This window comes from Ambystoma mexicanum, chromosome 1q, assembly GCF_040938575.1.
Source record: "Ambystoma mexicanum isolate Mex_15411 chromosome 1q, UKY_AmexF1_1, whole genome shotgun sequence".
Lineage (NCBI taxonomy): Eukaryota > Metazoa > Chordata > Amphibia > Caudata > Ambystomatidae > Ambystoma > Ambystoma mexicanum.
The window spans coordinates 550633159-550657628 of record NC_090922.1 but is presented as its reverse complement, the minus strand read 5'-3'; the positions used below and the strand labels follow the sequence as shown (position 1 = coordinate 550657628).

Sequence of the window (24470 nt, the reverse complement as noted above, 5' to 3'; positions counted from 1 at the left end):
GAGTCCTTGTCCCCAGGAGGGGAGTCACTCCCAGTGGGGTCCCACTTGCCCAGACCCCTAAGGAGGGACTTGCTGAGCGAGCTCACCTCCCTAGCCTCAAAGGGAGTGCCCCACCCCCCCCCACGCAAAAAGGGACAAATAGTCCAGATTCATCACACAAGACTATAGAACAACGCTGATCCTCCCACACAATTGATGTGGTTAACAAACATTTGGGAGATGCTTGTATTGCAGAAAATAGCATTAACTATTTTCGCCATCTAGTTGCCTGTCTTGGAATATGCTGAAATTGCTTTATGGGTTTTAGGAGCCCCAGGAAGTTGAAGGCACAAAATGGCTTTATGTGTGATGTTAACGTGACAATCCTCCTCCTTTTGATGAACTTAATATACCTTAATTTTTAAGCTCTATATAATCAATGTGTTTGGGGAATGGGAGTTGGCTTATTTGTTGGATGTAATTCTGATGAAGAATGGCATGACCTTTGATTATGTTTGATATGCTATTTCGATTTGCTAAAATGTGAACAAACTTTCATTGGAAAAAAATAATTAATTTTATATCATTGTTTTAGGTACTCAATATATCTTCCTTTTCAACATCTTTTGAGTAACAGATTTCCTTGTAGTGTCGATCAGCATCTACCATTCTGACAACCTTACCTTCTAAGTGGACCTCTGATGAATAGCTATTAAGTCTACCTGTATTTCAGATTCGGTTGTGTTTGAGGAGGTTTTTTCTGCAATTCGCAAGGCATTTTGTTCATTTATGGCATACCATTCTTTAAGATGTATTATGTTATATGCATTAGCCTTTTTTCGATTGATGCACCCACTCAACTTCAGTTCCATTGGCCATTTTCACTCATCTGAACATCATCATACATCTTCTGACCTTCAACTTCAGTGCAGTGTATAATGGATGTCTCCTCAGTTCAGGTCATTTGCAAAGAAAGCAGTCATTATTGTGTAATTGTGAAGAGCTCCTTGGAGACTTATGCAGGAAGCTCATTTCTGCTCACTGAGCTCTTACCAGCATCTTCATGTTCAAGTTGCTTTTTGTATATAGTCTGTAGAGTATCAAGTTTACGTTTGTGTGTGTAACTGGACATATCAATCTTTGGTTTATTTCTTCTGCAATTCTATTTTTTAAGTGTTCTGAAAAAATTAAGACCTGAACGTTTAACACTAGAGTTGTAATTACATATCTGTACATAATATCCCCATTGACTTCATAGTAAATGATATTATGACTAATAGTTTTGCCTGAAAGTATCTTTCAAATGGGACCTTAGAAATGTAAACCTGTCCATAAATGACAGTGATATTATGAGGTTTTCTGTACTTTGTTGGTGGCTAGCTTGATGAATTTCTCAATACTAAACGCCATGTACTGTAGAGCAATAGCAGGAAATAATTAATCTATTGTTGGTTTATGGGAATGCAAAGCCAGCCCAGCTTTGTTACTCATTTTCAATGCCACAGAGAATGTTGTTTTCCACATATGTACCTGTCCTACAGAGCAGAAATCATATGTCATTGGATTTGAGCCTGGCTAAATGTTTTGATTGGACTTCTAGATGCATTTAGGCTTAAATATTCATTGAAACTGGTAAATTACAATGCTTTTATGAGGCTATATTAAGTGTGAGATCAAAGTACAATAAAGTGAATAAATTACTCATTTTACCAGTAACGTAAGCAGCAAATGTTTTCAGAATGTCATAGCCAATTCATAACGCCACCTTGCTTGTCTTAAACATTCAAGTGTTGACTTTTGTGGATGTGATGAGCATCTGAGATTTGATTGCATACGTTGTCTTTGTTTGGAGTTGTCTGCACAATAGCAACATGTTACATTAAATGCATGTGCGCTTTATAGACTTTATTTCAAGTAATGTTTGTGTTTTTGTCCCGTCTCTGTGATTGAGAAACTATTTGTGCATGTTAAGCTAAACCTCAGCATTTAACAGTTTGCTACATTTTCCTGAAGTTCATACAGTGGTTTACATGTGTTAGTAATATCTTTTAATTCAAATTGTTGACTATTTTAGATGCATTCCATATAACAAAAATGAACATTTCAAAATGTTTATATCTTTAGCTACATTCATACTAGATTGAGGATCAGATCATTCCATTTGTAAACATATTTTTATCATTTGTTTTAAAAATATCACTGTAGGCGCTGAAACTATGCTTGAGAGGAGTGCGGGTGCATGCCGAGAGAATTCAAAGCCATGAATAATTGGATCATCGGACACTTGGAATGTGGCTGACCACAGAAAGAGCTCATAGCTGTAATGTCTCCTCCTGGGAATGATTCAGATGCAACAAATCATGTTTCCAATAGATCATTCTGATTTTATTTTTAAATACAACCGAATCATGAAGGAATTGGCACACTGTTACTAGGCTGCTCTTCACACTTCTTTTGTACTGTTCATGGCATATTATTGCTAGATAAAGTTTTCCCTGACGCAGCAAATGGACCTTTTCGTTCCAGTTATATATATATATATATATATATATATATATATATATATATATATATATATATATATATATATATAAAGACTTTACATTAATGCTTTCTTAATGAGTAACGTTTTTGTAACGTGCATATTTAAGCCCATTAATATTGATATAATGACACAAAAGTTGATTTTTCAGCTTTTAGATTTGGGAAGTCTCCAAAAGTGTTGCATGAGACTAATAAAATAGTGTACAGTTTACACAAACATCTTTATCATTTGAATAGAACTTCACGAAGTTGGTAACGTTATACAGAAGTGAAGAATGGGGTCTACCCCTGATCTAAACTTCATCCACTCTCTCAATAGGTTACATGTGGTGGCTTAATTAAGTGCATGCCACGGTCATAACATGATTTGACAGTCATTCAGGCAACATATTAAAATTGAAATCTATTTTATAGTCTCTCAATGCACTGGGTATTTTACTATAGAAAAACAGCCTAGTCACAATGAAGTAACTCTCTACCCTTTGAGCAATACCTAGCTAGATATTGTACGAAGTAAGTCACTGTAATTTCTCATAGTGACTTCCCAGAGTAGCTTCTTAGTGAACCATGTTTACGTGAAAGATAAGGCAGAGTTTTTCATAGGAACCAGTTCATGAATCAGCTCATAAATGTTTCTGTATTCTGTTATATGACAGTTTATTTTTGCTTCATATTTCATGCATTTGTAACCATTCACAATGTACATTGTCATAATTAAAACACACAGAACTCTTGAGCTAATTCTATTCGTGTGTTGATATTGCAAAGTGTTCAAATGCTTTCTCAGGTTATTTAATTATTCTTTAATGTGATTTAATTTGAGAAATTCAAACTTTACACATAACACATTAATATACACTTCAAACAAAGGAAACTAAAAAAGAAAAGAACAGATAAAAAGAAAAAAATAAATGAAATAATATACCAAAGTAATACTATACATAAAATCTTTGGCAGTAAGAAAATTGCAATTAATGATAAAATAAACCTAAAAAACATGCAATAGTATCTTTCAAATTTTATTATAACTTAGACTCTTAAAATAATAAGATTCACGAGTCCAATTATATTCTGCATTATATCCAACATAGAGAGAAGCCTGTAATTATTGGGATCTAATCGGTTGCCCTTTTTAAAAATTGGTATGAGAATTGCTGTTTGCCAAGAGTGGGGGATTCTTCCCTGGGTTAGAATCTTTTCAAATAATACAGAAAATAAATTGGTCCAGAATTCTGGGTAGTGCTTAGTTACCATATTAGCCAGCCCATTAGAGGCCGGGACTCTCGAGGATTTAAGGTCTTTTATTGTATTCAGAATTGCCTCAGAGGATACATCAAAAGGTGGATAAATTGGGGCATTACACAGGGATATATTAACAGACTCATCGTCCCCCGAGTTTCATCCTTCTAAGAATTTAACCCACTTCTCCCCACTGATAGGGTTGGCTAATTGACCTTTACCATTATCCCTAGACCCATTCAAGAGTGTCCAAATACTACGCAAATATTTAGAGCAGATAGTCTGCACTAGCCTTTGATAGGCACTATTTCTAACTGCCTTTTTTATATTCTTAATACTGGCTATGTATCTATTTTTGGCTTTTTTTACTCTATCACAGATTTATACTGCTGGCAGGTTCATGGCCTTAATTCTGCCAAGTTCAATTTTCAACCATCTCTTGGCATCTGTAATTTCATTATTAAATGGAGGTTTATTGCCCTCAGTTCTTACCATGTACCACATTTTAACCGCAGCGTGTTTGCCCGAAAATGCCAAAATCCATTCTTCGATAGCATTAATGGACATGGCATTAAAATCTGGGAAGCTAGAAGTAAACATGGGTTTGAGAGCTTCCGTAGCCAATCTTATATTCTTCTCTGACCAGATAATTCTTGACCCTGCACAATTAGTGCATATTCTGCCGATATTCATTGTCGCAGTGCCAGATCTTGGTAGATGGAGAGAACATTGGAGTATCGCATGGTCACTCCAGTTGTTGTGAATCACTTTCATGTCAGTAACTTTCAGCTGCATTTTGGGACACATAAATATGTAATCTAAGGTACTGGAGGCTATCCCATTTGTCCAGGTATGTTTCCCCGGCCTATCACTGGGCGTACGACCGTTCATCATCTCTAATTCCCAGGATTCAAGCAGTTGTATCCAACCTAAACCCTCTTTCTCCCTTTTCTCGTGGGCCATTAGACACTTTAGATTTAGCTTAGGGTTAGATGAAATTACCCCCTTGCCTGTCATGTGGCAGTTAAAGTCCCCCATTGCTAATACTGCTGCATTACCAGGTTTATTGTTCAAGATGACATTAAATCCTGGAATGCTTCTTGTAAGGTTGTAAGGATTCTCTGACTACTGCTCCTGGTGGATTATATAGGTTTATAAGGAGGAGTCTTTGGGGACTACATTCCTCACCATACTCCACTTCCACTGCAATGAGATTGTCCTCTTGCTTACAGTAAATCCTTCTGGAAACCAAAGTGTTTACCACCCCCATGAGTAATACCCCAAATGGACGACCCCTTAAACTCATTTTTGCAAATGTTTGATACAACACAAAACCATCTAATACCAGAGGGTCCATTGCCCAAGTCTCTTGCAAACAAATACAGCTATGTTTGGCCAAAAAATCGACGGAACCCTCAGGTCTCAGTAAATTGCAAAGCCTCTGCAATTCCATGTAAGAAATGAAAAAGCTCAATGGTTGAGTAAGGCCCCCGGGAGAGATTCCATCAACCATTTTAGCACTTGTTGCACTTCAGCGAGTTCTAGTCTAAAGTTATGCGTATGGTGTTTAAATATTGCTAACACACTTTTTGCAGATCTCTCTCAAATTAATATTTGAGTCCACTATATCGTTATAAGCATTGTCATGAATGAATATATCAGAGTTGTCATTTCCTTTGTATGAGGCTAGGATTGGTGTCAGGACGTTGTCCTACTATCAGCAAGAGCTGAGAGCTTTCAATGGCCTTGTTTGATGTGGTTTCTGCTCTTTTGGCATCTCATATGTGTTATTACCTTGGCATTTATATCAAAAAAATTCATAATGAGGTGCAGAATCAATTCCAGTCAACGATCCTCTCCCTTTTTAGCATATTCAGAACATCACATTCTTTTCCATGAAGAGATTGCTTTCTCAGACTGTGGTAAAAACTGTGTCAGGTGTTGGAGCTATGATTATCTGTACCAACATCTCTACATTCATCTGTGTACCTCATCAGAGCTGCCTTTATAATGCTCATTGATCAGCCTTGTTAATACTGTATCACTGTATCTAGTTCCATGCTGTCAGTCTGTTTTGCTTTTATACTTTTGTACTTTGTTGTTTCTGTCAAAGTGCAGCAGTGCAGCCTGGGGCATGTTTCCTTGTGGGCTCCTCCTGATATGTTGTTCATACTGTGCCTGTCAGCTCTGCTGGTGCATGCTGGTATTGTAGCAGCATCATTCTATTATCATTGGGCCTCATTACAAGTCAGGCGTTAAGGGGTTAACGGCGCCGTAAACGGCGCCGACCCTCAACGCCTGATTACAAGGTCCCTTAGCGCCATGGTGATTTTAACGCCTGCTTTTTGCAGGCGTTAAAATCCATGGCGCTAAGGGACCATGGTGCTAATTACGCCACCGTAATTTACGGTGGCGTAATTAGCGCCTTCCCCACTCCCATTATGCCCTATGGGGCAAAAATGGGAATGGGGAAGGGTAAAATGGGAAATGGGGATTTACCGCCCCACTCACCTTGGAATGGGGCGGTAAATCCGCCATCCACCATGGTGTAAATGTAGTTTACACCATGGTGGTAAGGGTACGACCCAGGCGGTAACTTACCGCCTGGGTCGTAATGAGGCCTATTGTCTTTTAAGTCATTTTGTTTTCTTCAGCTACAATGTCTAGTATTAATTAGAATATTTGCTTCAATCATAAATCCAGTGTGTTTTCTTAAATGATTAGATTGATGTATTAGTTCCAACGTGTGAGAACTCTTCCCTCTGTTCTCTCTGCATTCTCTCATGTCTCTTGCCTCACTTTGACCTGCACCCCAAACTCCTGATTCAGTTTCCATTGTTCCAGTCCTTGAGTGAAGGCGCTAGTCCTAGACTCTGTCTCAACTCAGGTTTTGTCCTTTTGCTCTAGAGTGGCATCTTTCAGCTGCTGTGTGAGAATTTTCATCTGTTTTCTCTTGAATGTATGTATGTATGTAGTGAACATATCGCGTGTCAAGCTAGCTAGAAAGCCACTGAGCACTGTACAATTAAAGTGAGTGGAACAACATGGCAGGGGGATTGTCTTGTCAATCTATGATCCTCATTTGTTGGTGAAGTGTTCCTTGAAGAGCAGGATCTCCAGATCGTTTCTGTATCACAAAAGGGATGGAGGCAGTCTGATGTTAGGAGGAAGGTTGTTGCAGAGCAAGGGAGTAGAACAGGAGAATGCTTGTTTTTTTCGTCTGCTTCAGTACATTGCATATTGCAGTATGTGGCTTCTCCTATATCTGTATGCACGTCTTTTCCTATTTATAGATTTCTGTATCTTTTTTTAGTTTCCATAACTTTTTATCTAACGTTAGTTGTTTAAACTTTTCAATTTCTTCTTCCATTTTTTCAAGTTTTAATTTTGCATCCTTAATTTTCGAATTGTCACTGATCTTTTTTTGTAAAGCTTCCAACTCCACACTTTGTAGCTTAATTTCTTCTTCCTCTGTTTTGATAATCAGGATAATCCAGTCACGACTACAATTGCTAGATCACTGAAATTTAATTAAAATTTTGGATTATCAATAAAAACACTGGGGGCCCGATTCTCATGTAGGTGTTAAGTACCGAAAAGGACGTTAAAGGGCTTAACAACCTTTTCGGTACTTAAGACCTATTCTGAAGGTGGTGCATTCTTCCGAAGTCGGAAGGAATGCGCCACTTTCAGAATACATGTGGCGGTTGCTAGGATGGGTTGGAAACCAACCTAGCAACCGCCACATTCGTAAACTGGCTTTTTGGAAGCCTATTCTTGTGGCACTCCTCCTGTTTAATATGTGCGTTAAACCAGCGCACATTTACAGTACCCTTTTGGTGCCGTTAAACTGGAGGAGTGCCACCAATGTAAATGGAAGTGTCCATACACCCGTGTTGTATATGGACACTTTCATGTACACCAAAGCAAGCAGCTTCAACATTGCTGCAACGTTGAAGCTGCTTGCTTTGGTGTACATGAAAGTGTTCATATACAACACACGGGTGTATATGAACACTTTCATTTACACCAAAGCGAGCAGCTTCAACGTTGCAAAATGCAATGTTGAAGCTGCTCGCTTTGAATGAAAGTGTTCACATACACCACACGGGTGTATATGATCACTTTCCTATACACCATAGTAAGCAGCTTCAATATCCTGCAATGTTGAAGCTGCTCACTTTGGTGTATAGGATCGGCAGCATTTTCGTTAAATAACGATTCCCTTGTTATTTAACGAAAATGCTGCAGAGATTCTGCAATCCGCCTGTTTCCATTAGAAACAGGCGGATTAGAGCGAAAGCACTGTCGTGCTTTGCGATGACGCCCAGGCCCACATCAGAATAGCAGTGGTGGCTGGGCGTCACGAAATGGTGCAGTGAATCGTCCTATTTAGCACGTTCACTGCACCATGATGAGAATCGGGCCCTGGGTATATTCTGGACTTGTACGCCCTGTGGAATCACCCCTGCTTTCAGATATTCCAACATTAGTTTTCCTTGAAGTTCTGATCTTACAAACTTTTTCATTTGAGTTGGGCTTACTTGGTGGCACTCCTGGCCTCGTTGGTAATAGTGACGGTGCGTTTAGGAGGTGTTGGAAATGGTCTTCTTTAAATGAAAAATAATTTACATTCTCCATTCTTCTGCGTTATTGATGATAACCTTTTTGTTTAGTTTCACAGCTTTATCAATTTGGGCAGCTAAGGAACCTGACCATACAACTGCGCACGCCAGAACCCACACTGGACACCAGGAACACCTGAACTCTTTTCCCTCCGGCATGTACGACTGGCACTGTCAAACACTTTGCCCTTGCAGTTTGTGCTCATTTGAGTGCTGGAATTAATTTCCTTCCTGCATCCAGTCTCCAGTCTTTTCCAGGCAGGGTCTGTCTTTGCCTTTGCTATCACTGTACGTTCTCTGCTCCTGTAGGGACTGGAAAACACATAGGGCCTCATTACACGGTAGGAGGTAGCCATGGTGCTATTAGCACCATGGATACCCCCTTACCGTATTCCAGGTCTGGGTTCCCGAAATAGGGACTTACCGGGTCATTTCAACCTTGGAGCACCCGGTAAATCCCCATTTCGGGAACCGTTCCCCATTCCCATTCGGGCCCCCATAGGGCTCAATGGGAATGAGGATGGAGCTAATAACGGTACCACAATTTGCGGTACCGTTATTAGCTCTGAAGTCCCATAACGGGTCCCGTCCTTAACACCTGGTCAGACCAGGCGTAAAGGATGGGACCCGCTAAGGGACCTCATAGTAGGGTGGTAAGGGATTACCGGCACCGGTAACCTTACCGGTGCCGGTATTCCCTTACCACCTACCGCGTAATGAGGCCCATAGGGCCTGATTCATAGAAAAAGCACATAGAACCCCCCAAAGTTCTCTGCACGTAACCCTACTTTGCACGTACATGCTCACAAAAGCATGTTATGAGCCTTCCGCGTATTCATGGAATTACACCCGCAAAATAACCCTGTGTGCAAGTAGGGGCCAGAATGCCCACAACACGACCCCACACAAAGCAGATCCAGCCACATCTAGCAACCTCTGCGCAGTCCGCATCCCCGCCATCATGCACCCTGTCAATACTGCAGGCCGTCCCTCGGCAGTCAAGGCAGCACCGTGGTGACATTGCATACGGTCCCTTTTAACTCCTAACGGCACTGCGAAAAAATGTGTTGCATGTGACGCAACTCAAGTTGGCCCCTTGTAAATCTGTGTGCAAACCCCATAAATAATGGCTTCACCACACTAATCTGTATACGTGCACGCCTAACTTCAACCAGCACCTTTACTATGTGTCGTCACTCCTAAATTGCTACCTCTGCACGTTGGATCCTATGCGCATAGTGCTCTGTGCCTCCTATCATGTTGCACTGAGTCCACAAGGTTTGTGTGTAATTTTTCGTGACGCGAGGTTGCATGCTGGGTTCCATGAATTTGGTTTGGTTTGTGCTTGATAGGGCATTCAATTACATTTCGTGGCCCGTCCCTCAACACGCACACGTTCGTCATCATTTTGCGGGGAAAATTGGTAATATGCATGTCCTGCCCCTATTTATTTCTCTGTGTAGGCCCGTCCCACACTGTGTGGAGTGTCACACAAAAAGCTCGACTGCATGCAGAGCTGTGATGGACCTGTGCAGAGTCCCCGCAAATTCCCGAAAGGCACGCAAAGTCAGTTCCATGAATCAACTAAAGGAGTTTTGCGTACTGAACAGTGCACACAGTCTTTTTTCAGCAAGCAAAAAATTCCATGAATCAGGACCTTAACCCTCACACTTCTTGTTCACACTTCACATTAGCGCTGGGCTTAAATGCCTTGCTGTATCCTGTCTACAGACCCCTCCAGGTGAATTATGCCTTTGCCTTTGGCAGTTGTGGCAAGAGCAGAGGATGTACCGTGATGGCAACCACTTAGGCCTCCGATTTTGCACAAGGTCTCGTCTTAATTGTATTCCTGTGTTCAGTCTCTGGCCTGCTCTGTACAGCATCCGCCATCCCCTTTGCCGTCATTGCTCCGCCCTCACTCTTCACCTATAAAGGCTGTGTATTGCCACAACAGACACTTCCCACATTGTAATTGAGTGTGCCATTCTGCTCCATGTAGCATCTCATCGCACACTATCAGCACAGGACGTGGGCCACGGAAGAAATAAGGGCCTCCTTGAAAGGGTGTAAGGTGCATTGCTCCAGTCCCCGGTGCCACACTCCCCTGGGAACCACTCAATCTGGAATACCCATCACCAGTCACCAGTGCACCTCCTTCCTTTCATGCATACAAGATTGCTTACAACTCATGCACTGGTATAGCCGGAGGAATAGTCTGAGCAGTACCGTAGACAGCCACAACCATCGTACTGTAACTTTGCTAGCAAGAGCAGAGTAGAGACACATCAAAGAGGAAAGAGGATGGGGTTGTCTACACCACCATAATACCTGCACCTCCCTTCTAGGCACTAGACCTGGGAGAGCCAGGTAATTTAGGAGTACGGTCGAGCCAGAGCTGAGCCTGGGGGTCTGGTCTGGCTCGTAGTGCCAAACGTGAGCAGAGCCGAGGGGAAAGGCCTCACAAAATGGGGCAAGGGCCTGCAGGGTCAGACTGGCACAAGAAATAGGCCCGGACACCCAAAAGAAAGTGGTCCACCCCTCGTCTCAGAAAAGTGGCCCACCGCTCACCTCAAAAAGTGGCCCACCCCTCACCTCAAAAAAAGTGGCCCTCAAACCATCAAACGTGAATCGCGTCAATTCACTACTTAACAGAAAATGCTACTTATGGAGAGTTCATGTGTCTGTTGCATGTTATCTTTTGTGTAAATGCTTGAGAAAGTGATAACATTCCTTTTTGTTCTTTTTAAAAAATAAAACATCATTACATAGTAAAATACTTATTTTGCAGAACCAGACTCAAAGCATGTCTACTCGTTGACACCATTAATGAAAATAGAGTTGCATTTAATAAGCAGTATAGCCAAATGATGACACAATAACAACACAACTCATAAAATAACATAACTTTGCATACAGTTCTGTGACAGCCAGGTCCACAGCTCCCAGAAATCCTGCTTCCAGCTTCATGAAAATCCTCGAAATCACTCAATCAAGAGTTCCTGCAACAATGCTCTTTTATGTGCAACCAGGTCGATTATGTCCGGATTTTGCAATTGGACAAACACATTACGTTCCACAGACATAAGCATAAAGGCTTCGAGGTTGTCGTGGCAGAGGTGGTTTCTCAGGCGGGTTTTAATATTCTTCAATTTTGAAAAACTTCTTTCACATGCTACCTGTGTGCAGGATAAGGTCAAGATGAACATGTATGCCAAATACAATTGCCGGTAAGCACTACTAAAAAGTTCATACCTTTTTAGAATTGCATAGCAACATATTGCACAGTTACGGCATGTATTGCATTTCTGTACTAAAGGTAGCTCTCCAAAATCGTGTAGTGCTGTATCTTCATTATGTAGTGCTTCAAAGGCATACTCTTCTGGTAGTGTCCTCCTTAGTTTAGTCCACTTGCTTGCAAAGTCTGAGAGTTCTTCCCTTAAGCCCTGTAGCGTTATGGAGTCATCCAATCTTTCAAGCAAGGAGCACATATTTGTAAGAGCATTGTCGGGTAGACTTTCATTGAAATTTTTGGGATCCAGGCATGCTATATCTGCGGCAAGAGATGAGTGGGTTTTAAAACGACTAGTTAGGATTTGAATAATGTTGTCCAAAATGGCATTATGTACAGTAACTCTAAACCGGTCTTTAGCCAAGGTGATTGGCTCATCCCTTGCATTAATTCCAGGCACCCTCTTTTTGTGGGACACCCTCCCCTCTGGAAGTGCAGTTTTCACTCCTTTATCATAGCCTCTGTCTTCCAAGCCCACGTCGGCCCATTCTGCACATTTTTCAGCTGCAGAATACACAGAATCAAAATTTCTTGACTGTGCAGCAAGCGCTTTTGTAGTGTCCGAGACCATTCTTTGTGCCTGTAGGATGTCTATTCCACTTTTCTGGAGGTACTTAGATAATGGGGTTGTCAAATTAAATACTCTGAGATATAACTGGGCTGTGAGCACTGTTTGGAATTTGCACAGAGCCTCAGAAAAGTTTAAAGCTTGGTAACGGACGTTTGCATTGAATTTATCCGTATTTGAGCCAATATTATTGAGTGCAACAACCACATCATTGAACATTGCTTTGAGCCAAAAACTTTCCGTAGTGCTGCATCCCTTGCCCACCACCTTGTTTCTCCTATTATTTGGATTGTGCGGCCTTCCACAGACAGTTCACGCCACACATCCATCCTTTTGTAGGACTCCCTGAAAAAACGGCACAGGAGTTTAATAGGCCAAACAAAGACGTGGATTCATTCAATACTTGTGTCCCTTCTACAAGTACAAGATTTAATACATGTGCATAGCAACAGACATGTATTTGACCAGGGGATTCCTTACTGAGCCAGGATGTGAGACCATTGTACTGCCACTGCATATTGGATGCACCATCGGTTGAATTCCAAATGCACTTGCGTAGGTCCAGACCATTATCTTTAATAACACTCTGCACCAACTCAAACAGCCCCTTTCCAGTAGACAAAGTGCAGTTGGTTACTGCTAGTAGGCGTTCATGTACAGTGTCAGTAACATATCTAATAATTATAGAGCACTGATCAGTAACACTCACATCTTGGGTTGAGTCTATCTGAATGGAAAATATCCCTGCTTCCTTTATTTCTTGACAGATTACCATTTTGATCAGTTTGGAAATGGCTTCAATCACATACCCAACTGTAGTCTTTGACATGAAGGTCACAGAAGCATCCTGTCCTTGCCCAGTTTTCTTATTGGATTTGGTTTGAATGGCCTCAATATGTTCCTTTATAGGTCTGTCATATTTAATTAGGAGCAGAAGGATTTCAAGGAAGTTGCCATGATCCAGCTCTTCATTATCCAGCTCGGACATGGACTCTGATTTCCCACGAAAACTGAGCCCCCTTTTCCCAATGACTTTTACAACGTCAATAACACGCTCCAATACGTCTCTCCTTTTTCTGATTTGCTCACTTCGAGCTAATTTCTGTCGGTGAAAGAGTAAACCGCCTATGTCGACCCCTGAAAAGTTCAACATATCTGAATCTGTGCACCTCCGGTGACCTTGGCCTGCCTCATGTTATGCAATGCGCTGGTAAATACGCCTCCAGTTTTTCATCCCGTTGATGAAATGACCCCTCTCTCCACGTTTAGTAAACGCTAAACAAACTGTGCAAAAAAGGGCCTTTTGTATTTCAGAGTAACTTAACCAATACCGTTTTCCCCCATCTTTCCTCCAAAAGGCTAAGCTTGCTTTAATGTGTCTATGTTTGGGAGGTTGAATTGGATGGTGCTGAAAGAAATAGGAAAGTTGATCTGGTTTTGGACATTGAAACAAATAGTCTGACACCTGTAGATCATCTTTCCGTGCTCTGTGCTTCACACCCCCATTCCCTGAGTCTTCAGTATGTTGTAAAGCAGATAAAGATTCTTCCAAATGACTAGTACCTGCCACTTCCTCTGGGGGGATGATGTTGTCTCCAATTATTTCTGGCAGACTTGTGTCTGACACTTCCTCCTTCGGGGAATGTTCAATTGTTTGTGGCAGACTGGTACCACCACCGGCTGCCTCTTCCTCGAGATGGACAGCCTCAATTATTTCTGGCAGACTTGATTCTGACACTTCTTCCTTGGGGGAATCTTCAATTGTTTGTGGCAGACTGGTACCACCACCAGCTGCCTCTTCCTCGAGATGGACAGCCTCAATTATTTCTGGCAGACTTGATTCTGACACTTCCTCTCGGGGGGCACCTTCAATGATCGATGACATTGTAGTTGCTGCAGCATCTGCCTCTGTTGAGATGTCTTCAATAACTGCAGAGACCCTGGCTTCTAGTCTTCTCACATCTGGAGCTCTTGTTGATGGGTCCAGTGAAGAACCAGGTTTAACACTTGAACCTGAAGAAGATGGCTGGTCACCCTCATCCATTTTTTCTCCCAGCAATACCACCACGTCACATTTTGATGGTCTGACCTGTAAACAGATCTATTATCGGGGACCAAAGTGCAGTGTGAAGCCCATGGCCTGTATTGCTCAGCCCTTGAAACTCTTCTAATTGGGCTCAGAACTGGCACATTGCTGCTGGTACCGTACATGTTTGTTTATTATCACTCACATTGCATAATGCGTGTGCAATGACGCATCTGCTTAATAAGAAACCTTTTTTTTGGACATAAGCTCACAGTTGTGGAACTAATATTTTCCCTGTTGAAGGGCATGGCAATGTGTGAAAAATGTGCTGGCCATGACATTTTATAAGCTTGTGTGTGAAATTTGAAAATGCATAAAAAGCAAAGATAGTCAGCTCTATACCGCATTACAAGCCTCATTTCGGTCCTAATAGCTGTTGGCAAACACTAGTCTGACTAACATCTACACCTCTGCGGAACCGGGCTGACACTGACAAAGGTAAAATGCAAAAGCAGCATGGACCAGTCTTCGTGTTAGAAGAACATGGGGCTGATAAACAGCCTTTTACAATGGCACAATCCAACATGCTTTGTAAACCAGGCCCCGTAGAGAATGATTGCACCAGTGCAAGTGAAATAAGAAGTATGGCTAATAAATAAATAAATAAATGGTCAAAATTGCCCCAGTGCAAGAAACATATCCTTCCAATGCATTTCTGCACTAAGGCAATGTTTGCCATAGTCCCAGCACTGGTGCAGAATTTGCCCTGGTGCAAAGATGCATTGAAAGAATATGTCTTTTGCACATGGGTCATTTTTTGTCCAAGTGAAGTGCAAGCGCTATACCATTGCACAATTCTGTAAAATGGCCCTTTACAGAACGGAACTTGGGTGCCCCATTATACCAGCACAAAGAAAAACATCATACCTTGCACAGGCCCAGGCAACATGAATTATTACACACAAATACATTTAAAAGAGCAAGTTGGAAAATCAAGACTGGCCAGAAGTTGTTGTGCAAGAAAGTCAGTGGCCTCGTGAAAGAAGGTGAGTGAGGCTTTAACATGCTGCACCCAAGCTTACCCGTTTCAGTGCACACAGTCATTCATGCACAGATAGGAAACACTTCTAAGATGCGCGTGCGTCACGTGTAGCGAAGTGATCAAGGATGGCTGCCCGGCCCCTCAACAACACAAACAGAACACACTGCTCTCTAAAGCCCCCCTTTGCCCACCAGCAGCCCAACTAACGTTTCTAAAATACCAAATGATGTTTTTAGTGATATATATTTTGGGTCAACTTAAAGGATAGTTCCGGGACTTTTTTTTTTATTGTTCCTATGGTTCGGCCATGTGTTTTTAAGCATAAATCGGTAGATCGTAGAAAACTTTCCTATGGACCTTACCCGACTTTTCGTCCATTAACGCACTCGAAAACATCCGCCATTTTATGATAATCCTCTCACTTGCCGCATCGCCCTGGCTCACCTGCTTTTGCGGCACTAAATCAAATCCCCCGCCCCTGAGCCTGACATCAGCAGACGCGTACCGCCCATTTCCTGTTTCGTGTCAACAATCGCTGCGCCTCAGCTAATGAAGTGTCGCCATGGAAATGGCAGGACGCCTCGTTCCTCAATAAGTATAAACAGACCGTTTCACAACACACAGCAGCAGATTTTCGAATCCATTCCTCTCTCTGTGTTACTTTGAGTATTCTGTGACTCGTTTCTGTGCTCTGGTCTGCTACCTTCGTTGATTGTAGCCCGTGTGAACAGATACCAGTACCACCGCTATAAATTATTTTACTTTCTTTACCACATAATGGCTACAATAATGCCGTATATGTACGAGCCCGAGTACACCGAGGAAGAACTACTGGAAAGGCAAGCACGCGAAAACGATGGGGATTCGGACGGCAGTTGGGAGGACCAGTCAACGGATGAAGAGCCTGGACCATGTCGCATGGACGGCGTCTCCACCTGGTGCACGTGCAATCGGTGCGAGCTAATGCCAACTGAGGAGGAGAACTGCTGCTGCCGAGAAAACTCGGGATGCCTGGCCTACATTTCGGAAGGCGAGCAAAGTCTGCAGGAAGGCGAGCAAAGTCCGCAATGCATCACCGAGCTGCCAGAGTTCAGGGAAGCCTGCCTCTCACGGACCGTGTTGAGGATGATGATGGTGCTTATGCACGAACTTTGCGGCACTGTTCGTCCGCGTAATCCGAGTAACGAGTAAGTATACTCTGGTTGTGATGTCAGTGATGCCACTACTATGTCATGGTCGTCTCCCACATATAAAATTACATCTACATATCATTCGAATGCATGTAAATTGGTTCCATATTGTGCATTTTCTAGATAGAATTTTTTTCAAAGCAGAATGACATTTTTTACCTGAATCGATAGTGATAAAGTTTTGTCATTTTAATACAGTTTGCATCTTTCATTTTCACAGGTGGTACAGGCTGGTGGCCTATCGTTGCTTCACTTGGTGGCTTCACGGGAGGCTCGGACACCGCGTTCGGAGAGTAATACCTGCCTGTGCGGTACTTGCCATTAGACAACATTTCCCCAGCGACAGTGGACAATACCGCGGATTTTCCCTGGATGTGCTGCAACCGCAAATTTACAATGTGTAATGTTTATTATTTATGTTCAATTGAAATTAAGATCCAAAATAAAACCCAATATATATTTTAACAATGGTTGTTTTGATTTGTCCAAGCGTTGGCAATAAAAGGAAGGCCGTTGTATTTTATTGATACAAAACATGGTTATAGGTAAATATGGTTGATCATAATAAATCATCCTTTTGGTCACCGGGTACAGAGATGACCCCCTCTGGCCCGTGCCGCCTTGCCACCACAGGCCAGCCTGCTGCTGACTAACTGCCTAGGCATCCAGGGTCTCCAGGGTGAACTGCACCCATATATTCTCCTGGGAGGGTGAGGTATTTATAAACTCACCCCCCTGCCTTCCATGTACTAGATCCTGCAGCCAGCCTCTTACATGCAGTTAGATGGCCTCTCCTTGGTGAGGCCCTGCGGCAAACGAGTCTTGTCTGCACGACCACCGCCCCAATCCACGCCCCCCCGCCCTATCAAAGGCAGTTCGCACCAGGGTACTTGTGCTGGCAACTGGAGCAGTCAGGGAGCGATAAAGGCCAAGAGGTGCCAAAGACCATGTACACTTCAAAGTGGTCTATAGAGCATGGGTTGTTGTTCCCATGTCTACCTCCAGACCCCGTGTCTCCTGCCAAGCATCCCCCCTCACGCTGGACGGCCCCCTGCAATCCACATAAGTGTGTCTCCATTCACGAGTCTTCCTGTGTCTTGTCTGCACGACCACCGCCCCAATCCACCCCCCCGCCCTATCAAAGGCAGTTTGCACCGGGGTACTTGTGCTGGCAACTGGAGCAGTCAGGGAGCGATAAAGGCCAAGAGGTGCCAAAGACCATGTACACTTCAAAGTGGTCTATAGAGCATGGGTTGTTGTTCCCATGTGTACCTCCAGACCCCGTGTCTCCTGCCAAGCAACCCCCCTCACGCTGGACGGCCCCCTGCAATCCACATAATGCCACGACATATACACGTCATTCATTCACAAACACACCCCTGTTTCGAATTCTTTATAACCCACTTCATATTTCTAATGAGCACTTCTTTGCGCTTTGCTAGTCAACCCGTGAAGGTGCTGGTTATCTGCTCTTCGTCTCTGTGAACTTCCGTGACCACTTCGAGGAAACTCGTCAGATTGCAACCTGTGAACTGCTCCCTGTTCTACGACAAGAAACTACTCTGATCCCTGCATCTGTTTGTTCGTCAAGGTAAGGCCATGTACCATAATCATTTTGCGTCCAATTTCTTTTCGTTCAAGACAGTACATGCAAGGAACTAGTCACATGTTCTGAGTTTACATTGGTATTCATAGAGAATTGTTGATCTTTTCTTTTCAGAACTTTCCACAATGCCTGCCTGTTCCATTGGCGGTTGTCCTTCGAAGACCCATAATAAATCAGAAGGTACTATAATGCATGTTTTCCCTAAGACAATAGATCAGATAAGAGAATGGGTCCGATATTGCGGATATCCACCGTCTGAGCTTGAAAGTAGAGTCCTAGAGGTCTTTGCGGACAAGAGGGGTGATCGATACCGCATCTGCAGCAGGCACTTTACCTCTGACATGTACTCCACATCATTGCTAATAAAGAAGAACACACCGCGAGCGAGGCGAAAATTGCTCTCAACCGCTATTCCCACTCTATTCGTCCACATCCCTACACTGGTGAGTCAAGTTTACGTATTTATCTCTTGGCCTTGCGGTAGTGTGTAGCATTAGCTAACAATAATTTCCCCATTTATGTATCCACTCAATATGTAGGCGGAAGATTCTCCATCCGTGTCATTATTGCAGTCATCAGCCACTTCAAGCGCCTATCGGGTAATCTTACTTGGCTATTCTGCCACTGACTTGTTTTAGGCATGTAAATCAATAGTTTTAATTTATCGTGTAATTATGTTACCTAATGGTACACCCTTGTACTCGTCCTCTAGTCTTTGTTTTCAGTTATAATTATTGTTATCCAAAATAACGCAAGTACTGTCTTTCAGGGAGATGCTGAGGAGTCCAACGTATTGACGACTACCGTTGATGTCACTCAGATGCTCGAGGTACGTTTCAGGACAGTTCCGTCGCCCTCCTATGTGTCTTCTTTTTTCAATTTTGTGTTCATTACTAATGAAAGTCCTATGTTTCAGGGAGTCGATGGAGCATTAGTCCAAGAAGAAGGGGGAGCATGCAGTTACGGGTCGGCGCAACAGCTTGCAGAAGTGTGCACCGCAGTTACATCGTCCCTTGATGTTCTTATGCATTTCGAGGTATGGATACTGACAGTTCGATCAAGCGAAATCATATGACGTGATTACATCCGCTATACTTCCTTCTTTATTAACGCTAGTACTATGTTTCAGGGAGATGACGGAGCTTCTTCTACAAGAACATCACCCCTAGTAGTTGATGCAGATCTCTGGGTGGTGACACTTCCAACGATCAAGCAAATCGAATCATATTTACATATCCATTATTTATTTTAGACAACTGATCATTTGTGCAGGTCTATTTAGATGAGCCGTTCACGCCTGCACAAAGTTTCTGTTCTTTTTATCAAAATAGAAAACCATACTAATGCAATTACTGTGTTTCAGGGAGTCACTGAAGCATCATCTTCAATAATATCATCAATGGAAGTCTATGAGGAGCCCGAGTTATGGATCTTGACAGTTCCATCTAACTAGATCAACAATGCGTGAATAATTGTCGTTTGAATGTTCTACACAAAGCGTTCATTCGTGTTTTGCTATTGAGATGTACGTGGGTATTGGTCCCCAAGTACATTTTGTGTTTTCAATATTATTATACATACTAATGAAAGTTCTATGTTTCAGGGAGTCGATGGAGCGTCAGTGCGTGATGGATGTGCTTATCATGAAAATGTAGTCGTTGCAGCGCAAGAGGAAGTGGAGACATGCACACACGAGTCGGAGCAACAGCGTCCTGATGTTGAAGTTCGAGGCAAGAAAGTTTCAAAGAAAAGAAAGCAAAAGAAGGTTAGTGTCCTGGTCACTATATTATGTTGTTTTTCACTGTTAATAGTTCAATACTGTAAGTTGTGTTTAAACTGAACATCCCTTTTCCAATCTGTCCTCTAGTTGCGAGTGGGTGTACGAACTAGATCTACACAGACAGTGAAGCGAACGAGAGATGTTGCTTGTCAAACCTTTTGGCAGGGACTTGAGACTGGAGATGCATCGTGCCAATGGGAAGAATATGAAGTGATTGACAACGGAGCTATACCACCACCAGCCATTGATAGTGAATGTCCTCCTGGTAGTTCGGATGCAGTTGGAGATAAATTCACAGAATCCACACCCGCAAAAACTAAGACCGCGAGAAAGTTGAAGAAATTGTCCTATTCACCCATTGCCGGAGAAGGAACAGATGTTGCAATGGAAGAGAATGAAGTGGACTACAATGAAACACCTTCAATATCACTGAACATAGCGGAAGACGATATCAGAGATTCTACCTTTCATGTGAGTGACATGTCCTCAACGTTACAGGCCGAACCAGCGGCGATGCAGAGTGACACTATAAGGAAAGAGGCCAAATTCATTGTATTCGATAGTTGTTTGATTGATATAATTATTCGGTTGAAATGTGGGCATTCGGTAGGTGGGGAAGTATGTGGGGAGCCATTGATTAATGTGACTCGTGCAATTCGAGGCACTAACCTTAAAATACATGCCACCTGTACAAAATATCATCCTTTCTCATGGTCTGCACAACCCATGCTGGGACAACTGCCAGCAGGCAATCTACTTTGTGCAGCGGCTGCACTTTTTAGTGGTTCAAGTTTTAAAAAATTAGAGTCTTTCTTTCAGTTTGTGGGAATCCGTTTCATTGCGAAAACTCAGTTCTACAAATACCAAACCGATTATCTATTTCCAGCCATTAGCGAAGCTTGGAGAATGGAAAAAATGTCTATTGATAGTACATTCGCGGGCAAACGGTTCAGGCTAGCCGGTGATGGACAGTGCGACAGCCCAGGATTTTCAGCCCATACTGCACCTACCACTTTCAGGACATGGAAAGTAAGAAAATTGTGAGTTCGGTGGTTGTGCAGGTGTCACAAAGTACATCCTCAGTGGCCATGGAGAAAGTTGGCTTTGTAGCATCATTGCAAGAACTACAATCGCGGGGAATGGTGATCGACCTGATAGCCACGGACAGACACGTTTCAATTGCCAAGACAATGAGAGAAGAGTACAAAAATATAAATCACCAATTTGACGTTTGGCATCTTGCAAAAACAATCAATAAAAAAATGTCTGCTGCAGGTAAAAAAAAAGAAACGCAAGGTATTTCACAGTGGTCCAAGTCAATCAGCAACCATCTTTGGTGGAGCTCAAAAACATGTGGAGGGTCGTTGGAAATTCTACTGGAAAAATGGCGGTCAGTAATGCCACACTGCACAAACGTTCATCGTTGGAACACAAACCAACATTTCCACAATTGTGAACATGGCCATTTGTCCACAGAGGAGGCACGGAAGAAGAAGTGGTTGATTCCTTCATCACCCACTCACAAAGCCATTGAAAAGATTGTATTTGATAAAACTATAACAAGAGATTTGAGGGGACTCACGGAATTCTGCCACACAGGAGATTTGGAGGTGTTCCACAATATGTGCCTAAAGTACAGGCCAAAACGATTGCATTTTGGCATGGAGCGCATGATAAATCGGACTCTTCTAGCGGTCTTGGCACATAACCATAACGTTGGACGTCAACAAAGTAGGACGACCGGAACTTTAGGGACGCTTCGCTACAATAAGGCCTTCACTAAAAGAAGTAAACAATGGGTGATCAAACCAGTGTTTGAGGATATGCAATATGAGTTTATTGAGAGACTTATTGTTGACGTCCTAGATAGGCACATAAATGGAGTTGTGAACGAACCTGTGCAGGTGACAACTGCATTGCCACCCAACATTGCCTCTGTTCCATGTCCACCTAAAGAAGAGCTCATTGAGAAATACACATCACGGTTTAAATGATTGTAATTTGATTGTCTGTTCTCTCGAGTCTCCTCATGTCGCAGGCCCATTGAATATGTTTATATATCCAACCTTGTTCATTTGCGCATTAAATTAAACCAAACAGTAATATAAATTATTTTTCCAAAAATATAGAATGTCTCCGTATTTATGGTTCTGTGGGGCAGCAAAGCAAGCAGACAAAATGCAAAGATGGAGTGTAAATTTCAAGTCCTGTAAAACGGCCGTACACTGAATTTAGCTAACTAGGAATGTGTGTTCGTTCAAAGTGAAGGTCAGCTGCTTTGATTTTTTCTCGAGTGCCAGAAAGGCCCACGACTCAGTATAAGGTTCTATTGTTATTTGACCTTGACAGGCCGGGACCACGTAAGAAACGATAATGAATATAATTTCAGAAACGAAAGCCATTTCATGTTCGTTCATTAGAAGAAATAAAACGTCGGCATAGAAGGAGTGGTATTTCGGGGCTGCCCTACGCACAGACACAATGGAAAATGCAAATATAATGTAAGTAACTCTTTAGATGAGTTTATACCGCAATTTAATTACTATACAGTAGCTTTTAAAAACGGGTTAAGTTGTACTTGTTCATTCTATGTGGCATATTGTTTTGTACCGCGCACTATCTTGGGGAGAACCGTCTCCTTTTACGGAAGCACCTCCAAACCTTCCTCTTTGCTTCTGCTTTCTCTCTCCCTCTCCCCTGCTACAACTTGTCCACTGTCTGCGACCTCGGTCCTGGGCCCTTCCACTCTCCACCTGCACTCCCTGTCAACCCCTGCACTGGGGGACTGTCTCAGTATCCTACAGCCCCCCTTGACGTATAAAACCCAGTTGCACTGTCCTAGCTATGAAATAATTTCCAGACCTAATATATAAAATGAATAATTTTAATAAAGATCTGATGGTGAGACTAATTTCCTTTTTTTTATGTTTTTCAAATAGATACATCGTCCATTACTGCATGTGTCACGAGTACCAGACACCGGCGGATGGCTTCTATAATCGCCAGTTGCTTCTCCGCGTGAACAACGTTAGCACCCTGACCATTTTGTGGGACGATCGCCAAGTACAAGTATGCCCTTACGCAGTACTAGCGGCTAGATGCAACATACAGACCGTTGTGGTGCCCTAGTGCCTCGTTGTTGGAATAGCCATGCGATTATCAGTGCGACCGAAGAGCTTATTTTATCGTAAACCAACACCCTGTCTACTGCACACGAACATCGCTTGCCTCAAGACGAAATATTTTGGATCGAGAGCAAATAAAAATGCAAATCGCTGAATATTCTCAAAACATTTAAAGTCAAATAAATGTACTTTGCCAAATGTACAATCTTGCCGTTTGCTTTTAAACCACTGTTTCATATTCCCAATTGTGGCGCTGTATTGTGAGATGATCTAAGACCCTGTGTACAGCAAAGGAACATCGTGTGCCTCGAAACGAACTTTTTGGAACGTGAGCAAATAAAAATGCTAATCGCTGAATATTCTCAAAACATTTGATGTCAAATAAATGTACTTTACCAAATTTACAATCTTGCGGTTTAATTTAAAAGCACAGTTTCATATTCCCAATTGTGGCGCGCTGTGTTGTTTGAGCTCATCTGTGTTGATTTCCTGGTTCTGTGTGGAGTCGCGTAGAAGACGCCTGGGCGCGTTTGCCTACGCAGCTCAGTCACGTCACGGATAGAGGCGGGGAATATGAATGTTTTGATCAAGTCTGTTTCAGGGGCGGGGGATTTGATTTAGTGCCGCAAAAGCAGGTGAGCCAGGGCGATGCGGCAAGTGAGAGGATTATCATAAAATGGCGGATGTTTTCGAGTGCGTTAATGGACGAAAAGTCGGGTAAGGTCCATAGGAAAGTTTTCTACGATCTACCGATTTATGCTTAAAAACACATGGCCGAACCATAGGAACAATAAAAAAAAAGTCCCGGAACTATCCTTTAAGTAAAGGCGGGGGGGCCTAAAATAACATGTGACTACGTGGGGATATGGAAAAAACAAAAACAGAACAAGAAAGACAAATAACAAATTACAAAACTTTTCACCCAAAAATGTAAAGTAGCCAACCATAATAAATAAGTGATCAGGATGCAATGGATGGCAGTGACACTTGCAACTCAACAAACAGGAACACGTTTGAATGCAAGACGCGATTTGTCGAGGCTAGCGAGAGTGCATGGCCAGATTATAGAACACACACACAACAGCACACACGGCTTGGCCCAGGCAGTTTAGCAAATCTTTAAACACCCAGAAAACAAATTCCACGCCGTGTTTGTTTCTTTTCGTACAAATGCTGCACATCAATGGCCTTTAAGAACACCAGGTTAAACTAAATTGCTGCTGTTTGAAATAGCCAGAGCCGAGTGCCGCCGGTGTGCAACGTCCATGGAAATCAATGCTTGCGTCAGAGAAAGCAATTAACAGTTGTGTTTGTGTATTACAGAACGTGGATGTCTGTAACATAACATTAACATATCCAGGCAGTGCTACGTTTACATTAGTTTAGGAAGCATGCACGCCAACATCTGAAACGCAATGAAACGTAAAGTCTCAGGGGCTGTTTAATAAGTGTGTTCA

The 24470-nt window shown here is 42.6% G+C and overlaps 1 protein-coding gene across 1 annotated transcript in view; it reads left to right on the top strand.

Moving 5' to 3' along the window:
* The window catches only part of LOC138521666 (carcinoembryonic antigen-related cell adhesion molecule 8-like), a 179871-nt gene extending 176612 nt beyond the window's left edge, over positions 1-3259 (top strand). The window contains exon 7 of the mRNA XM_069634663.1: positions 2185-3259. Within this exon, the coding sequence (XP_069490764.1) occupies positions 2185-2191 (7 nt within the window). The 3' untranslated portion in view covers positions 2192-3259. The remainder of the gene's footprint in view (positions 1-2184) is intronic.
* Positions 3260-24470: the final 21211 nt, after the last annotated feature.